The sequence below is a fragment of the Lissotriton vulgaris genome, chromosome 6, assembly GCF_964263255.1.
Source record: "Lissotriton vulgaris chromosome 6, aLisVul1.2, whole genome shotgun sequence".
Classification (NCBI taxonomy): Eukaryota; Metazoa; Chordata; class Amphibia; order Caudata; family Salamandridae; genus Lissotriton; species Lissotriton vulgaris.
The window spans coordinates 1,400,778,009-1,400,797,835 of record NC_141694.1 but is presented as its reverse complement, the minus strand read 5'-3'; the positions used below and the strand labels follow the sequence as shown (position 1 = coordinate 1,400,797,835).

The 19,827-nt window shown below is 48.4% G+C and overlaps 1 protein-coding gene across 1 annotated transcript in view; it reads left to right on the top strand.

Annotated features, from left to right (window-relative positions):
* The first annotated feature begins 16,019 nt into the window (after window positions 1-16,019).
* Window positions 16,020-19,827, top strand: part of XRN2 (5'-3' exoribonuclease 2) — a 380,297-nt gene continuing 376,489 nt past the window's right edge. The window contains exon 1 of the mRNA XM_086927507.1: window positions 16,020-16,268. Coding sequence (XP_086783633.1) covers window positions 16,194-16,268 — 75 coding nt within the window. The 5' untranslated portion in view covers window positions 16,020-16,193. The remainder of the gene's footprint in view (window positions 16,269-19,827) is intronic.

The following is a 19,827-nucleotide window of genomic DNA, read 5'->3' as shown; positions in this document are numbered from 1 at the left end:
CTTTTTGCTTCCAGATAGAAAGCTCTAAATTCCCCGTTTTTTCAGTTGGAGACCGGATCCGGGAGCGGAAGCTGTGGAAGCTTTCCTTCAGGATTGGTCCGGGATCCTTGCTTACGCCTTTCCCCCATTTTTGTTCATCCAAAGAGTCGCTGCCCAGGTTCGTCGACAGAGAGCCTCTCTGATCCTGATTACCCCGATTTGGCGGGCCCAGATTTGGTTTCCATCTCTTTTGGAGTTGTCCTGGGACAGGCCAATTCGACTGCCCTCATTCCACAGAATCCTGTCAGATCCCCTGGGCCAGCCTCATCCCCTCGTTCTCCAGGGCCATCTACATCTTATGGCGTGGAGGATTTCAGGGGACGATGGACTGACATCTCACTTTCGAGAGACGCTGAGTTCCTTATCCAACAGGCATGGGCCCCAGGTACTACCAAACAATACCGATCCGCCTGGAGGAAATGGGTTCGTTGGTGTGTGGCGAAACACCTGGATCCGGTGGGTGCCAGCTTTGCTGAAGTAGTTAACTTCCTGGCTGAACTTTTTCAGCAGGGGTTGGCTTACTGCACCATTAATTCTTTCAGGTCGGCCATTTTAGTATTAAATCTTTTTATTAATCGCAGAAATACCGACCCATGCTTGTGAAGGCACCAGCCACACAATAACAATGCCAAAGTAACTCCATAGCAGGCGCAAGTGCCATACAAAATGCGTTAAACACAGCAAGCCGCCTACAACCCAGTCGGGCCTGCCGCGTCTAAAGGCAAGAGAACTAGTCGAATGCTGTAGTCATGTGTGCAATAAAAACCAAACCCCAAACTAACCCCCCCCCCTTTCCTACCCCCCACCCCCCTCCTTGTCCGCTGAGTAAACCAAGCAGAACCCCCAACCAGTCCTGCAGCAATAAAGGGGCAGTCTTCAAACTATTTTATATCTGGACTTTCCGCTTGCGAGCCTTTGCCTTGGGCTCAGTGAGTGGAGTGTCCGCGAGATATAGCAATCTCAGATAGCGGGGACAGCTCAGCTCCCTGAACTCCCCGGTGAGCAAAGTCAAGAACGGCCGCCAGAGGCCTGCAAACTCCTCACCTCTCCCGGCTGCTGTCAGGGACAGTTTCTCCATCCCTACGATTGTCCAAAGTCTGTGTAGCCAGTCAAGTTGTATGGGGGGCTGCGGGTCTCTCCAGCGTGCCACAATGTTCTGCACAGCCGCCCCTAGTGCGATAGCAATCAGCCTCCCTCTCATGGATTTCAGGGGGTACATCAGCGCATTTGGTAAGCCAAGGAGTATATAGGCAGGGAATCTAGGGAGCTGGGTGTCTAAGTGCGTGTCTATTAGACCTAGGATGGTGGACCAGTATTGTTGCAGCCGCTCACAGCTCCATAGCAGGTGCTCAAGTGTTCCCCGCTCCCCGCACCCCCTCCAACAGCGATCGCTTGCTTGGGGATCCCAGCGATGGATTCGCGCTGGGGTATGATACCAATATGTGGCTACCTTAGTCAGGGTCTCCGAGTGCCTGGCCCTGTGGTATATCCCTTCCCATTCTTTGCGCGTGATTTGCCTCCCCAGGTCCTCCTCCCACCTAGCCTTCCCTGAATTATATGTGTAGATGTTGGAGAGGAGCAAGTGTTGGTATAAGTCTGAAAGTAATTTCTTCTCGGATGTGCGTGTGAGGAGCCATTTCTCGTACGGCGTGAGGAAACGCTGCGCTCCTGGTCTAATGGACGGGTGCAGGACCCAGTGCCGGACCTGCAAATAGGGAAGCCGATCAGCCTCTTGTACCCCATACTCCTCCTTCACCTTCTGAAAGGAGAGGATGCCTTCGAGGTTGAACATATGGCCCGCCTCCCTACAGGGAATAGTCCTCCACGTTTTAAAGAGCTGTGGATCAAGACCCGGTGTAAAGTCGGGTTTCCCGAATATTGGCGTTAGTGGGGAGGGAAACAAAGTGAGTTCTCTCCGGACAGCCACCTGGTCCCACACTTTCATCACCGTTATTCGTAATGTATGTTGCATAGAGGTTAGGTGGCCTGTGACGCCGCGGTAAGAAGGGCACACCCTGGAGGGGTCGGCCAGCCACTGCTTGGTCCTGAAAGATTTACAACAAGGGGTGGTGAGGGACAGAGTCTCTGAATTAAGCAGAAAGCTCTCACCCAGTCAAGAGATCAGGGCTAGATCCAACACCGTTTTTTAGCTCACTGCACCATCCCAGTTTCAGAACCTGGCTGTATGCAAATTAGTCTGTTCCTGTCCCAGTGCATGATGGGAACAGGGCAAACCAAACTACAAAAGCCAATTCTTACACTGGGAAGGAAACAAGCTCCCGGGGACCGGTTTCTGGCATTACAGCCGTCTTCGGCCCGGTTTGCTTGAATCCTGATGGTGCAATGAGCAAGGGTCTCACATCTGAGAATACCCTTCCACGCTTAGGGTGGACAAAAATATTTACAACAAGGGGTGGTGAGGGACAGAGTCTCTGAATTAAGCAGAAAGCTCTCACCCAGTCAACAGATCAGGGCTAGATCCAACACCGTTTTTTAGCTCACTGCACCATCCCAGTTTCAGAACCTGGCTGTATGCAAATTAGTCTGTTCCTGTCCCAGTGCATGATGGGAACAGGGCAAACCAAACTACAAAAGCCAATTCTTACACTGGGAAGGAAACAAGCTCCCGGGGACCGGTTTCTGGCATTACAGCCGTCTTCGGCCCGGTTTGCTTGAATCCTGATGGTGCAATGAGCAAGGGTCTCACATCTGAGAATACCCTTCCACGCTTAGGGTGGACAAAAATATTTACAACAAGGGGTGGTGAGGGACAGAGTCTCTGAATTAAGCAGAAAGCTCTCACCCAGTCAAGAGATCAGGGCTAGATCCAACACCGTTTTTTAGCTCACTGCACCATCCCAGTTTCAGAACCTGGCTGTATGCAAATTAGTCTGTTCCTGTCCCAGTGCATGATGGGAACAGGGCAAACCAAACTACAAAAGCCAATTCTTACACTGGGAAGGAAACAAGCTCCCGGGGACCGGTTTCTGGCATTACAGCCGTCTTCGGCCCGGTTTGCTTGAATCCTGATGGTGCAATGAGCAAGGGTCTCACATCTGAGAATACCCTTCCACGCTTAGGGTGGACAAAAATATTTACAACAAGGGGTGGTGAGGGACAGAGTCTCTGAATTAAGCAGAAAGCTCTCACCCAGTCAAGAGATCAGGGCTAGATCCAACACCGTTTTTTAGCTCACTGCACCATCCCAGTTTCAGAACCTGGCTGTATGCAAATTAGTCTGTTCCTGTCCCAGTGCATGATGGGAACAGGGCAAACCAAACTACAAAAGCCAATTCTTACACTGGGAAGGAAACAAGCTCCCGGGGACTGGTTTCTGGCATTACAGCCGTCTTCGGCCCGGTTTGCTTGAATCCTGATGGTGCAATGAGCAAGGGTCTCACATCTGAGAATACCCTTCCACGCTTAGGGTGGACAAAAATATTTACAACAAGGGGTGGTGAGGGACAGAGTCTCTGAATTAAGCAGAAAGCTCTCACCCAGTCAAGAGATCAGGGCTAGATCCAACACCGTTTTTTAGCTCACTGCACCATCCCAGTTTCAGAACCTGGCTGTATGCAAATTAGTCTGTTCCTGTCCCAGTGCATTTGCATATAGCCAGGTTCTGAGCTGGGATGGGGCAGTGAGATAAATAACGGTGATGGATCAAGCCCTGATCTTTGGACTGGGTAAGAGTGGTCTGCTCAATTCAGACACTCTGTTCATCACCACCCCCTTTTGTGAATCGATTTTGGCCACTATAGGTGCGGCAGGGTATACTCAGACATGAGTCCCTTTCTCACTGCTCCATCAGGATTCAAGCAAGCCGGGCCGAAGACGGCTGAAATGCCAGAAACCGGTCCCCGGTAGCTTGTCTCCTTTCTGGTAAAGAATTGGCTTGGTAGTTTAGTCTGCCCTGTTCCCATGATGCACTGGGCCAGGGACAGACTGATTTGCATATAGCCAGGTTCTGAGCTGGGATGGGGCAGTGAGATAAATAACGGTGATGGATCAAGCCCTGATCTTTGGACTGGGTAAGAGTGGTCTGCTCAATTCAGACACTCTGTTCATCACCACCCCCTTTTGTGAATTGGTCCTGAAAGAGCCAATGTTTCCTGGATTCAAGTTGGTACCATTCCACCAGAGTGCGCAGCTGCGCTGCTTGGAAGTACAGGGTGAGGTCGAGCAGTCCCACGCCTCCATTGGCCGGGGGGAGAGTTGTGATCTGCTGCTTAAAGCAGGGAGGACGCCCGTTCCATACATAACGTGCCAGTTCCGCCTGGGTCTTCTGGAGCCATCCCGTCGGTGGGCGCAGAGGAAGGGTCTGGAAGACGTAGAGAACCTGCGGTAGGAGGGTCATCTTGACTGCCGCTATACCTTCTAGCCAGGAAAGTGTGAGACGATTCCATTTCCTCCGTGTCTCACTGAGTGGTGCGCTTAGCCTGGAGTAGTTGGCATCCGCCGTGCCTCGCACTGTCGGCGCCAGTAAGACCCCCAAATATGGAACCGTGGAGTTGGACCACTGCAGGTCAAATTCGGCCTTGGCATCCGCCAACACATCAGGGGGCAGGGACACATTCAACGACACCGATTTTTCCAAGTTGATTTTAAAACCCGAGGCCTGGGCGAAGGAGTGCAGCTCGACGAGGAGCGCCCGCAGGGATTGCATTGGGTCCATGAGGGAGAGCAGGATGTCGTCCGCATATAAGCTGATCTTGTGTGTATCTCCCCCAAAGGGGATGCCTCTGATGCGGTGGTGTTGTCTGACCCGTTGTGCTAGTGGCTCCATGTAGAGCGCGAACAGGAGGGGAGAGAGCGGGCATCCCTGCCTGGTCCCTCTGCCTATCGGAAAGCGTGGCAAGGTATGACCATTGACTCGGACCGTCGCGGTAGGCTGTCTGTAGCAGTTAAATATCCGATTGCGGAGAGTCTCCCCAAAGCCGAATCTCTGGAGCGTCTGTTCTAGATAGGGCCAGTGCACCCGGTCGAACGCCTTCTCAGCGTCTATGGTTATGCAACCCGGTCTTGTGCGAGATCCTGCTTCGATGAGGTGGAGGACGAGTCTGGTGTTATCTCTCGTTTGCCGCTGGGGGATGAAGCCGGCCTGGTCGGGTTCAACCAGCTGCTGCATATAGGGCGCCAGCCGGCTTGTAATGATACCTGTATACAGCTTATGGTCTACGTTTAATAGGGATATCGGACTGTAGGAGCCGCAGCGAGTGGGGTCCCTGCCAGCTTTGGGTATCACAGAAATTGCCGCCTCCAGTAGCTCCGGAGGGATAGCCCCGGCCTGATCGAAGGTATTGAAGAGATCCCGCAGCAAAGGGTCCACCTGCTGGCAGAACTTCTTATAAAAAGCAGCGGAGTAGCCATCTGGGCCCGGGGATTTCCCCAGCTTGAGGCGGGAGATCGCTGAAATGACTTCCTCCAGGCCTATGGGCCTATCGAGGAACTGTGATTGCGCCTCGCTCAGCAATGGAAGGGTTGCCCCTTCCAGGAAGTCGCTGCCGCGCTGTAGGTCTAGCCTGTCCGCTTCATATAGGTCTGCATAGAAGGCCCCGAACGCTGCCGCGATGGCGTCGTCGCCGGTGAGCGAGTCACCTTGATTAGATTGGATAGTATGGATGTGTCGCTGCTGCCGTTGTTCCCGCAGTTTGCAAGCCAACAGTTTTCCGCACCGGTCGCCACCGGTGTAGTAGGCATGTTTCAGGCGTATAGCGGCGAACTCCGCCACGTCCTGATCTAGTGCAGCCAACATCTTCCGCTTCGTGCAGAGCTGGTGCCAAGCCCTGGCAGCCCCAGTACGTTGGTGTAGTTGCTCCAGCTCCGTTACGCGCTGTGTGAGTTCAGCCCTCTTCTGCGCGCGTTCCCTATTATTGGCCGCGGCTAGTGAAATAAACTCGCCGCAGAGGACAGCTTTAAGCGTCGCCCACTGGGTAGCTTTGGTAGTGTCGTCGTTAGCGTTGTGTGTGAGGAATTGGCTGATGGCTGCCTTGATCTTCTCCACCGAGGAGGGGTTCTGCAGCAAGCCATCTCGCAAGCGGCAGTGTCGTTGTGGGCTAGGCGTGTCTGGTACCAGAAACGATGCCTCTATCGGGGAGTGATCGGATAGCGAGGCCGGGTGGATCTCAACATCTTGTGTGTGCGTCGCTAGTTGGGCGGAACACAAAAGGTAATCTAGTCGCGCATAAGACTTATGGGCTGCCGAGTAATGAGTGTAGGCTGTGGCATGGGGATGGCAATGTCTCCACAGGTCGACTAATCCCAGGTCTGCAAGGTGTGCGTGCCCCTCCGCTGACAATGCCCCCACCTGGCCGAACTTCTGGTTGGAGCGGTCAGCGATGATATGAAACACCAGGTTGAGGTCCCCTCCTAGAAATAGGTGCTGATGCGTGTTGGCTGTAGCTGCTTCTAGTGCGGAATGTAAGTACTTCTCTTGTCCTTCATTGGGTACGTACATGGAGCCTATCAATAGTGTCTGCCCCGCCACGAGGAAGCGATGGACCAGTAGCCTACCCTTCACTTCCACCTCCTTCTGCAACACCCGCCCCCTGAAGGACCTTGCCACCAGAATTGCCACCCCGGCCACTTTCTTGGAAGCGGACGAAAAAAGCTGCTCTGGAAAGGAGTGGGACCGAAGCCTATGGTGGTCTTTGGACAGCAGATGTGTCTCTTGCAGAAGGCATATGTCAGCTTGTGAGTGTTCTAGGAAGGAGAGGATCGCCCTGCGCTTGTTGGGGCTGTATGGCCCTCTAACATTTAGGGAAAGTACAGTCAGCGGACGTGTCATCCTGAGCGTGGAACAGGGGCAGGCGCATTTTTAGAGCAGGCTGGAGGCGTAAAAGGGAGAAAAAAAAAACAGCGATGCTTCTCAGCGACTGTGGACAAGGAGGCCCCTCCCCCCTTCCCCCACTCCAAAAGACTGTCCAACCCTAACCCCAACTGGAAATCCCATCAGCTCCCACCCAACCCTCCCCCCTCCTCCCACCCTTCTCCCTCCCCCCATCAATACCCCAACTTGAAACCCCAAAAAACAAACCATAGTCTCGGCCCTGATTGGCAGTTCAGGTCCGCAGAAGTGTCTCAGTGGGAAACGTGGCAGTGGTGGCTCCCCTTCGGCTTCCCACCTCCCCCATTATTAAAGCAAAGTGTGGTGATCAACCCCCCATTGTGCTATTCATGGAGCAACAGTGGTATCCCGCACCACTTCTTGGACCGCCGCCGCTTGTTCCTGGGCGATCGTCGCAGGGTCCGGCCTCAGGCGCGTCCCACGCCTGCGCCTTCTTCTGACCCTCCGCCAGCCATCCTGGTTACGCTGCGTCAGTCTGTCTTGCGATCCATGGGGTGAGCCATCCTCCGTGTCTGTGGGATCTGGCAGGTCAATATTTAGGAGGGTACAGGTGTCGCTGAGGGAGCGAAGTTGATGCAGTTTCCCCTACCATTTGAAAATGATCCGGAACGGATGGCCCCATGAATATGGCACCTCTTTCTCACATAGGAAGGATGTTACTACCTTGAATTTGCGCCTCTTTTGCTGCGTGATGGCTGACAGGTCCTGAAACAGAGCGATGGCAACCCCACTAAATTGCAGAGGCTGTTTCCGCCGGGCCTCCTGGAGGATCCGTTCTTTCACAGGAAAATCAGGGAGGTAGGCCAGAATGTCCGGTGGCGGGGCCGGTGCACGGCCCTGTGTGCACGGTCTATGCGTATGGTGAAGTTCTCTGATTCCCCCAGTACCTCCCGGAAAAGATCCTCTAAGTATCCTGTGACGCTATTCCCCTCGGCACCCTGTGGTACATTTCTGACCAGTATATTATTTCTCCGAGAGCAGTTCTCAAGGTCCTCTGCGTGCGCCTGTAGGTCCACCTGCTGCTCCTGGAGACGGAGGACTTCCTGTTGTAAGTGCACCAACTCTTCGCTGCGAGCATGACCGGCATCCTCCACCGCGGCCACTCTCTCCCCCAGACCGTCTATGTCTCTACGGAGTTCCCGTTGTTCCCCCGCGATGTCCTGTTTGAGAGCCTGAAAATCGTCCCTGAGGGTGTTGAACAGCGATTCTAAGAAGGTGCGGGTGATGGGCGCTTCGTGCACCTCCTGGTTTTGCACATCGGGGTTAGCCGGGGTAGGGGGGGGTGTCTGAGCCTTCCCTCCCTTGGATGTAGGCGTGTGGAGCATGTCTGTGATGGTGCGATTAGCTCTACGGCTTGAGTTGGCCATGCTGCTCCCAAGCGCGGGGCCTGTTATAACTCCGGGTTCCTCTCCTGGGCCCCAGATGGTCCCCGTTTTCCATCTGCCAGTGAGGAACTCAAGTCCATCGGCAGTACCACTTTTGCCTTCGGGACAGCCCTGGGGCCCCTTCCTCTCCGGCTCCCGCCCGCAGCGTCTGCTATCACCTGTCTCTGCCTGTCTCAGCCACCCAGGCCCGGCTCCGACTAGTGCCCCTCTCTCCTCCCGCCGGGGGCCCGATCACCTTGCCTCCCGAGGTATGCGCCCCACTCCTCACCTCAGCTCGGGCTTCCCTGGGTTCCCTTGGTACTCCTCCCCGGCACACTCCCCCAGTAGCGCTAGATCCTCAGCAATAGCGATGGGGCACGGTCTCACTCCACCAAATTTTGCGTGGGCAACTGGGTGGCGCACAGTCAGTGGGCCTTTGTGTTCGGTGTTACTAGGAATGGGTCCTCTCTGAAGCTCCCGGAGATGCCTTGATCTCGGCGTCCCGTCTGGCCCGTTGCGGTCGTGGGCCCGGGCGCCCGGCCACTCACAGTCTCGTAGATCTGGGCCCCTCCGCAGTCGCGCCCGGTTTCGGGGCCTCTTGTTTCAGGCCCGCTACTCGCTCGCTGGACTCCCGGCCGCCCTCTCACCTGCCTGCGGCGGTCCGGTGGGGTCCCACCCCTGCCTCTTCAGCCTCGCAGCCGGCCGCCTAGGCCCAAAGCCGGGGCCTCGATTGCGGCGTCTCGCCACTCGACCACCTCTCCGTGTTTCCAACGTATGGTCCTGGCCCACCGACGCAGCTCTCGTGACGGGGGGTTGGCCGCTCCCCACCGGGCTCCCCGCTGCCGTGTTTCGTCTCCGGACCAGCCGCCACTGGCCACCAACGCCGCACCTCCCCTCGACCTAGTCCCGGTTTGTCGTGGTGTGTGGCCCGGGTTCCGTGCAGATGACCGCCCTGTCCCCGGGGTCAGTGCTCCTCACCGCCGGGTCTCACACGCTCCTGTCGGGGGGCCGTCAGGCCGAGCGCCGCTTCTGTGTGCTCCCGCGTGGCCTCGCTGCTGTCCGCCTAGGCCCAAAGCCGGGGCCTCGATTGGAACGGCCTGCCGGCCGGGTGTCGGATGGCCGCCGCCTCTTGCCGCCCTCGTCTCCTCAGGGAACCGTGCGGTGCAGGCCGATGTCAGAGCCCGCCCACCTCTCGTTGGGCTCGCTTCCAACCTGCCCGGGCCCACCGCCGGTAGCTCCGCTGTTCCCCGCAGGGCCGCTCTGTCTCCGGAGCCCGCCTCGCCTGTGTCTATCTCCCGGTCTGGGCCGGGTCGCGGGCCGCTCCGTCTGCTCCCGCACTTCTGGGCCGGGAGGACGGTCCCGCCGCGGGTGACCACGCCTCAGGGGAGTAAAATCGCCCGAATCAGGGGGTCACCAGCGCTATATTAAGGCTGTGCTGGGTCTTGGGCCGGGGAGCCGAAGGAAACCACGTCCGTTCAGCCTGCCATCTTGGCCACGCCCCCGGTCGGCCATTTTAGGTGGTCATTCTTTGGTGAATGGTGCCCCGGTTGGTGGACATCCCTGGGTTTGTAAGCTTTTGAAGTGTATAAGGCTTTCTCGCACCCCACAGCCACGTTATGCGGGTCTCTGGGATGTTAACTTAGTTCTTCATTTGCTGACTTCTTGGCAAGATAACTTATTTCTATCCAGGAAGGAGATCTCGGCTGAGTTAGCTATGCTCCTTTGTCTCATTTCCTGCAAGAGAGCGTCAGACGTCAGAGCGCTTGACATTACTGCTCGGATTTTTACCCCGGAAGGGGTTACATTTAACATTTCCAGGAGGACTAAGTCAAGTACAAGGTCAGTAACTTATCCTGCTTTCCCTGATTCTCCTAAATTGTGTGTGGTCAGATGCTTGAAATCCTACGAGGATATGACTTTGGAGGTTCGACCTCCTGGAGAACGGCAACTCTTGATTGCCATTAAAAAACGTTTAAGGCAGTGTCCTCTCCAACCATTGCTAGGTGGGTCAAATGGATTATGTCGGAATCCGGAATTGATGTCAGGGAATATGGTGCACACTCTACTAGGGGGGCTATGGATTCCAAGGTTGTCCAGGTAGGTGGCAGGTTGGAAGACATTATGAATGCGGCTGAATGGTCTTTGGAATCCACTTTTAAAAAGTTTTATTTCAGACCAATTCACGAAGCCGCAGTGTTGGTGGTAAGCTTTGAACATGCATAATCCTCGCCTCCGCTTCCTGACATGGAATGAGAAATTTCCTAGTTAGCACGAAGGAACGTTTCAATTCTATTAAGGACGCGGAGGTGAGGATTTTCCCCCCCAGGCAATCTTCATGTGCCTCTCACCCTGATGATCTGTCTGATTTCATGGGTTTTCTGATACATATTTCTACGTTTCAGGGAAGTACTGTTGGTCTTATGATTGTTTGTTTTCAGTTTTTTTGTACAGTGAACATTTGCATTATTGTTTTTTGTACCTTGCTTGAATCCAGTATATATTCCTATGTTATTTCATTTGTGCTTGCATTCTTGATAACATGTTTGTTCTGTCTGATAGTCCTTAGTTCTTTTTATTCATGAGTTTATGCTGAGCCTGGAGATTACAGTGTTTTTTGTTCTCCTAGGTTCTGATCCCAAAGCGGAATAGAATGCGGATGGCTTAACTTCCTGCAGCAGCGAAAGAGGAAGGACTACGCTGGAAGATTGCTTATTTGGACTTGATTAATGGACTATGATTGGTTACTTGGTATCCATGGTGTGGTGATGTGTTTACATGATGATGTAAGTATAGAGTTAGAATGTAGTACATGGAATGTTAATAGGTTCTTCTTGAGGCTACTCAGTCTGCAGTTGTTCCTAAGCTGGCAGCACCCTATTTCTGTACTACCTTTCTTAATTGGAAATAAAGGATATTTATATAATACTTGTTTTGTCTGGAAAGCTCACTACACATGGTTACAGCTAAGGTTCATGGGATATGTAGTTCAAGGTGAATGTTTTTTTGTTTTACCTTTTAACTTGCTGTTAATAAAGTGAAGAAAGATTATGCATAATCCTTGCCTCTGCGTCCTTAATAAAATTGAAACTTTCCTTCGTGCTAACTAGGAACTGTCTCATTATGCAGCAGATGATGTATTATGTGGCAAATATGGAGCCATAATTATGTGGGAAACATTTGTAAACTAGGGTATTTTGCCATCCATGCTCGAACTGCTCTTGTGGAAAAAAAGGTTAACTGCTGATGACAGAAACTGCATGGCTCGGAGACAAATAGCTTGTGATTCCACTTTTAAGAGTATTTTCGACATTCTGTGACTGGAAAAATATGCCATCTTGTGAAATTATTTTATTGTCAATAATTATCCATTGGTTGAATTAAATAACATAATAAGCTGTAACACGTCAGTGAAATGCCAAATAAAATCAGAATGTTTTGTTCTTTCTGGTCATACCTCTGACTACCCACCGACCCAATTATATCCGCCCTCTGATTCTCCGCCCAAAATTCCCTAATTTGCCCCCCGACTACTGGCTGTAACCCTGTACCCTACAACTGTTTTAAAGCGCTCTTCGTTCAGATCATAAACCTTTGACAAAATTGTTAACTACTGAAGGAATGAGCAGAGCTTCAGCCAGGATAGCTAGGCTCTCTATGAGACTTCAGGATTTTGTATATGTTATTGAATATGTTCCAGGTGCTAAAAATGTTGTAGCGGATTTTCTCAGTAGATTATCATTACCCATGAGAGAAGTAGAACATAATGCTTGGAATGATTGTTGTGTTGCCGGGGTATTTTCTGACTCACAAGCGTTATCTAAAACTGATTGGGAAAGTGAAAATGAAAAAGATTAACAGCCTGATTCATCAAGCTGACTTGTGCTCGCAAAGGGCCAGATTCTGAGAATCTGGCCCTTTGCGAGTGCGATTTTTGCATTTGGGATTCATCATCCCAAATGCAAAAATCGGTAATAGCGATTTCGCTATTTTGCGAGGAATTACATTTAAGGAATCTCTATTTGAGATTCCTTAAATGCAATTCATCATCCATTTTTAAATTGCGAATTCGCAATTTCGGCCCGCTATTTACCGCGAGGTCAAACCTCGTGGTAAATAGCGAAAACTTAGAAAAATGCTTTTAAAAGCATTTTTCTAAGTTGCATGTTGCACACACACATGTCCTTTAGACATGTGTGTGCGCAACACCTGTTTAAATTTGCATTTAAGGGGTGCTACAGGGTGTCCTTTGGACACCCCTGGCACCGTTTAAATTGCTATCTTATTAGCGATTAGCAAATTGCTAATCGCAAATAAGGAATACTCCCCATTCATTCCTATGGGCCTTTTGGCCCATAGGAATGAATGGGGAGTATTCCTTATTTGCGATTAGCAATTTGCTAATCGCAAATAAGGAATATGTAGGAATCGCATTTTATTTTGCGATTCCTACATGAATCCCGTTTTGCGAGTCTGTAATAGCGATTCCTTATGAATCGCTATTAAAGACTCGCAAAACGGGTCTTTGGTGAATCAGGCTGTAACTTCTTAAGAGTGTTAAGGAAAAAATTAGTTATGGTTGGCACACTCATTTGAAAGTTGAGCCACAATTAAAACCATTTTGGGAGGTAAGGAATGAATTGAGTGTTGATGGAATGTTTATTTGTCGTGGGAACAAATTAATACCTCCGTTTGGGGTTTGTTCTAAAATAATTGGTTATGGACATGATGGCCATCCTGGAAGTGCCAGAACTAAGAGGAACATAAAAGCCTTGTATTGGTGTCCAGGCATTGATTTAGAAATTGAGAGAGCAGTTAGAAACTGTGTGAGCTGTGAGTGCTCAGATAAAAGTCAAAAGACACTCAATCCCCCCAAGTCTTCTTTAGGTTGTCCAAAATTACCCTGGGAAGAACTGGCACTGGATATTATGGGACCTTTGACATGGCAGGATGGTTCTTTAAAGTGTATTTTAGTTTTGGTTGATTTATTTTCTAGATGGATTGAACTGGTAGTTGTAGAGAGGATCAACACACAAGTGGTAATAAAATTTTTAGAGGGATGTTTCATTAGGGAAGGGTTACCTGCTTCCTTGCTGATAGATAATGGAGTGCAATTTAAGTCAGATGCTCTGAGTGTTTTCTTGGAATCTACTGGAGTGAAGCAAAGATTTTCGGCATTATATCATCCCCAAGGTAACTCTGTTGTGGAAAGAGTGAATAGGGTAATAAAGGGAACACTACAATTGGCTAGCAAGAATAGAAAAGATTGGAATAGTGAATTGGACAAAATGTTGTGGTCTTATAGAATAACGGTTCTTGAGACATGTGGTGGTTGTCCTTTTGGGTTGATAAGAGGTCGATTTCCCTATTGTAAAATAAATCCTGTTTGGATGGGCAGGAGCAGGAAGTACAATTGGGAAGCAAATGAGGTCAGAGATAATATTTGTAAATCTCAAGAGAAAAATAAGACCTATTATGACATAAAACATCATACCAAGAGTCCCCAAGTCAAGGTGGGTCAATTAGTTAGAGTTAAATTGTCAAGGAAAATGGGGAAACTTCTTCCTAGATTTTCAGAGCCAAAAACAATTGTTACGGTCATGCGTAATACTGTTATGCTTGATGATGGTGTGTGAGAAAAAAAGGACCCCCTGGGTAGTGATAGTTAAAGACTCATAGGGCAGGGTAAATAAAGTATGTGTACAAAAACTTCCTAGGCAATCTGAGAGACAGACTACAGATAATGGGACCAAATAGGACTAGGCGTAGGCAAACAATACAAGAAAAAACATTAATAAAAATGAATCATGATTTTAATCGACATATTAAAAATCATATAAAGAACAATTAGTTCAAATTATATGACACACAATTACATAAAATGACACAATATACAATCTTTATAAATAAAAAGACACCGACATGAACCTACTAGTGTCTACAATATAAAATATAGTGGCAAATTACTCAGTAATTTGCCACTATATTTTATATTGTTATATTGTAGACACTAGTAGGTTCATGTCGGTGTCTTTTTATTTATAAAGATTGTATATTGTGTCATTTTATGTAATTGTGTGTCATATAATTTGAACTAATTGTTCTTTATATGATTTTTAATATGTCGATTAAAATCATGATTCATTTTTATTAATGTTTTTTCTTGTATTGTTTGCCTACGCCTAGTCCTATTTGGTCCCATTATCTGTAGTCTGTCACTCAGATTGCCTAGGAAGTTTTTGTACACATGCTTGATGATGGTAACATCCATCATATGAGTAAGATTGCTTTAGCTAAATTCTCTGATTCAAAAAAAGTGATGGGGGAAGAAGAGGGCTGTGATGATGATGACTTTGGTGGTTAACTCCAGTCATAGTTTCTGATCTGAAGTCTCTTCAACCAGATTCATCCCGTTCTGATGATAAGGTTGTCGTGAATGATTGTACTTCAGACATTCAGGACCACATTGATTTAGAGTGTGATGATTACTCAGGTCCAACATCACAAGAATTAGACTTTGAGAGTTGTTCCAATGTTAATCCTGATGAACGCAATATTGTTTCTAATGATAGTTATGATTTACAACAAGTTGTGACTAAAAGTGGAAGAAAAGTCATTACTCCGAAATGCTTACAGGAATACATTTGTAATTAATTTTAGTATTTATTTTTTAGTTATTTTTAGCTTATTCCATGTTTGTTTTTTATTAAAGAGGGGAGATGTGTGGTGCGTCGGGGCGTTGGCTGACGGCAGCACTACCTCCCCAGTGCTGCGCACGTCCATTGAACGTTCATTCAGCACTAGTTCGAATGGACAGCGCAGCACTGGGGAGGGAATTGCCCCGCAGCTAAGGTGTTAATAAGTTCTTCTTGAGGCTGCTCAGTCTGCAGTTGTTCCTAAAGCTGGCAGCACCCTATTTCTGTACTACCTTTCTTAATTGGAAATAAAGGATATTTATATAATACTTGTTTTGCCTGGAAAGCTCACTACACATGGTTACAGCTAAGGTTCATGGGATATGTAGTTCAAGGTGTGTGTTTTTTTGTTTTACCTTTGAACTTGCTGTTAATAAAGTGAATGCATAATCCTTGCCTCCGCGTCCTTAATAACATTTAAACTTTCCTTCGTGCTAACTAGGAAATGTCTCATTATGCAGCCGATGATGTATCATGTGGCAAAAATGGAGCCATAATTATGTGGGAAACATTTGTAAACTAGGGTATTTTGCCATCCATGCTCGAACTGCTCTTGTGGAAAAAAAGGTTAACTGCTGATTACAGAAACTGCATGGCTCCGAGACAAATAGCTTGTGATTCCACTTTTAAGCGTATTTTCGACATTCTGTGACTGGAAAAATATGCCATCTTGTGAAATTATTTTTTGTCAATAATTATCCATTGGTTGAATTAAATAACATAATAAGCTGTAACACGTCAGTGAAACGCCAAATAAAATCGGAACGTTTTTTACTTTCTGGTCATACCTCTGACTATCCACCGACCCAATTATATCCGCCCTCTGATTCTCCGCCCAAAGTTCCCTAATTTGCCCCCCGACTACTAGCTGTAACCCTTGTACCCTACAACTGTTTTAAAGCGCTCTGATGCTACGTCCGCGCTATATGCAAACCCAAAAATAAGTAACAAGCAAACCTCAGGTGAGAGCAAATGTAGCAACAAAGGTACAAAGAAAAGTGACGTCGCACTCGAATCCCACTATGACTTCACGGGAAGTGGGTAATTCCCTTGTGCAGCTCCTCCTCCTTTCTTTCCCCCGCCCCCTACACATGGGTGAAAGGTCGTGCCGCGCTTCTGCTTCCGGTATGCTTTACTCCAACCGGATCCAGCTTCCTTCTTCCTCCTTCTTCTCAAAACTCATCGCGGCTAAGGTGGAACTCTAGCCTTGCCGCCACCGCTTGAGTCTCCTCGTTCCCCGCCAGCGCCGCCATGGGAGTCCCGGCCTTCTTCCGCTGGCTCAGTCGCAAATACGCAACACTCGTTACGCACGCTGTGGAGGAGAAGGTGGGTCTGACCGCCTATGGGAAGCGGCACGCTTTTGTTTTGCAGAAAAGGGAAAACGTGTGCTCATTGTCGACTGGTATTATTATTTCTTCAGTTGTAGGAGTTTTTCATCATGCTCTTCTCAAAGAGCTGAGGCTTGCTTATCTGTGCCTTTCTCCGAATTTTCAATGGTAGACTGCTATCGCTTGAGTTTGCACAGCTTCATGCCTGTGCTTAGTGCTCTGAGCCTGGTTATGTTTTGAACGCTAACGGGTCGGTTGGTGGACGACCTTCCAGCTGGGGGTTTAAAATAAACAGTTTAAGAGATTCCTATCTTCCTAGATTTATTTCTTCAGAGTGCATGTAGGAGATCACAAAACGTGCACCACGAGGGACATTGGTCAGTTCTTGAACTTTGAGATGTTAGTTGTGTCGCACACTCCTGGTCTCGGGATGTTTTTTTTGGCACAGCAGTGTTACTGTAAATGACAAAGACGGCTTTGCCATTTGATTACTGCTATCGGTGAATCGACATTTAATTAAAATAAAGAGCACGCTAAGTGTATATTTTGACGCATTTAACTGCAAAAAGGTTCAAACCCATTTGGCCATGACCATGCTGACCTACATCGATATACCCACCGCATTTATGGAATTTGAATTTCTACTATCTGTTGAACAAGCTACCCTCCTTTTACAGCCAGATCTTTTCTTCCTAAAGTCAGGGTCCGTATCGCGATGCCTTAATCCCGAGCGCATACATTAACTTGAAATATGTCTGAGTAAATACATTTTGCTGACGAGCTCAAAACGACTGCCCTTTGTTTCCGTACTCTGCTGCTAAACTTTGTTGAAATTGAATTTGTATACCCGCTCTATATGCCTCCAAAAAGTGCCCTTTCTTCATTGGCACAGTCTCGGGCCTATGCAAGGGCCACTGGAATTATGCGGCAAGTGAAGACCAACTTGGTTAACAAGGTTGACTACATCTGGTTAAAAAATTCGATTGTATGACCTAAAGCTGCTCATTTTGAAGCAATAGTACTTCACTAATTTGTCTGTTTGGCGTATGTCATCGCTGTATTGGTGTAGGTGTCACATCAATAATTATCAGCTTATCGTTCAGTTGTTTGCCGTATTTTGTCGTTTAGTTGATAATTAGTAACACGTTAAAATAGTATACTTATTGTAAACCTATTGTGAGTGTCTGAGTGCCGGTATGTGTGTGTGTGGCTGTTTGGGTGTATAAGTAGGTATGTAGTAGTTGTGTTGGGAGAGTGAGTGGCTGTGTGAGTTTTTATGTTGAAGAGTGGCTGTCTGGCAGTTTCAGTGAGTGGCTGTTTGATTTAGCAAATTAGTGTATAAATGGCTGTATTGTAAAGTGTCTGTGAATAAGATATGTGGGTGAGCAGGTGAGAGTGCTTGTATGGATCTGTTAATATAAGTGTGAGTGGCTGCGTTTTAGAGGCTGGGTGGGTGAGTGGATGTATAGGTGAATAAGTAGGTGTGTGAGTAGCTGGCATGATGTGTGTGTGATGCCGAGAGTGGCTGTATGGTTAAGTGACTGGTTGTATGAGTTGTTTTATATGTAATTGAGTTGTATGGGTCTGTGAGTATGTTGTAAATAGGATGGTGATAGATGACAGGATACTTCTAGTTGATTACATGTAGATTTATTGTAGGACACAGCTGAGTACAAAACCTCACCAGCTGACCAGACCATCAACTGACACTGGTAGAACACTCTGGTACAGATTAGAACACTCACAGGTATTCTGGGAAGCTGAGAAGGTGAAAACAATGAGGAAGGGCTAATGACTGTCAGCCATATTACAAGAAGAATCAATATACAACAGAGTACTTGTATGGGTCTGCGAGTGGTTGTGTGAGGTTGTATTGGGGTGTGTGCCTCTGTGGATGAGGTCACTGACCATTTCATTAGTGATGTGATGTAATATATGAGGGGGCATAAGTTATAGTTAGCTCAGTTAACTATAACTGCTGTGGGGCACATGCATTTTTTCCTTGGCACGGTTAATCCCAGCGGCCCTGCCTGCATACAAATAGTTCCCTGGTGAGGTGCCGGTGCTAGAGGCTAAAATAAGCCCTTCAAGGGAGGCCCATGTGCACCCCCTCTTATTTCTCCCACAGGTTATGGACCTCTTTGTATTCAGAACTGGAAAAGGTGCAGTGCTCATACCCTGGAGGGGCAGGCTACTAGAGGAGTAATACCCCAGGAAAGATAACTGAGGGGTCCCTAAGCATTTTCAACATTCTTTAAATCCTCGCTAAATGTCACTCATACTTACCATTGTGTCAGGGCGGGGGCCCCTCTTCTTCTATGCCGCCGCCAGTTTCGCCACACCTAAGCAGAGACACCACCATTTTTTTTCTGTTTTTGTTTGATATTTCAAAGAAGAGTCTCTGAGGCCCAGGAGGACATGGTCCATGGAATCTGGAAGTGGGTATCCCAACGTATCTTTGATTTGCGCCAGTATCTCGTCCCAGAAGGGGTGGGTCGTTGGGCAAGCCCACCATATGTGTCGGAAATTGCCCAGCATGACACAACCCCGCCAGCATAGATCTGATGTATTAGGGAAAATCAGTTTTAATTTGGCATGGTAAAGGTACCAATCGTAAAGTAGCTTGTAATGGGCTTCCCGAAGGCTTACGGAGCGATTATGATGTGCTATATCCTTCCATAGGGACTTCCAGTGGGAGACTTTATTGCATGATTAATTAAAACCTTTGAACCCTAGGTAAATGGCATCCAGTTCAAATTTACATACTAAATAAAAAGTTGCCTGTTTGTAAAATAAATAGTTAAAACAAATAGAAGTTAAAAATCATTGAGACATGGCAAAGTGGCTGTATTTACATATCACGAACATGGTGGTGCTGTAATGTAAAGTGCATACATGAGTAAAATAAAAGAAGCCGGGGAGTTCACATCGTTGTACTGATAAGAGTAAGACCGGTTTAAGTAAAGAGGTTTGTGAACTTTATAGGACACCAGCGCTTCCTGCCCCAGTGGTGTCAGCTGGGAAGGGTCTAATAGTCTCAAGTGGTAACGGGTGTGCCATTTGGGGAGGGGGTGGGTGTAATCTAAGGCAGGGAATAACAGGACCTGGTAATAACCTATTTGTTTCTCAGCCTTTCACCTACATGATCCTGGGCCTCTATCTTTCTTGAGAAACGGTGAATGAATTAGATCAAAGCACAGTTTAATGTGATATTACATGGGTCAAAACGGGTCAGCACTGCTTACCTGCAGGATCTTATATCTTTAGCAATCCGCCCCCTTTGTAACAAAGTGCTCCTATCCTCCAGAAGGGTAGGGCACATGCACACTACATGTATTATGTTCTCTTTTTGCTGATTGCAAAGCCGGCACATTACATGTTCCTTGCCCCTTTTCCAAGCTGGGAGATGACACGAGATAGGGATTACCCCATACTCCGCTTCATGAACTTTGACTTTGTCCTTAATTATAGGGGTTATTTAAGTAGCACATAGTGTCATCTAGTCTTGTTTCTGTGAGTGGTGTGAGTACTTGTATGGGTCTGTGAGTGGTTGTGAG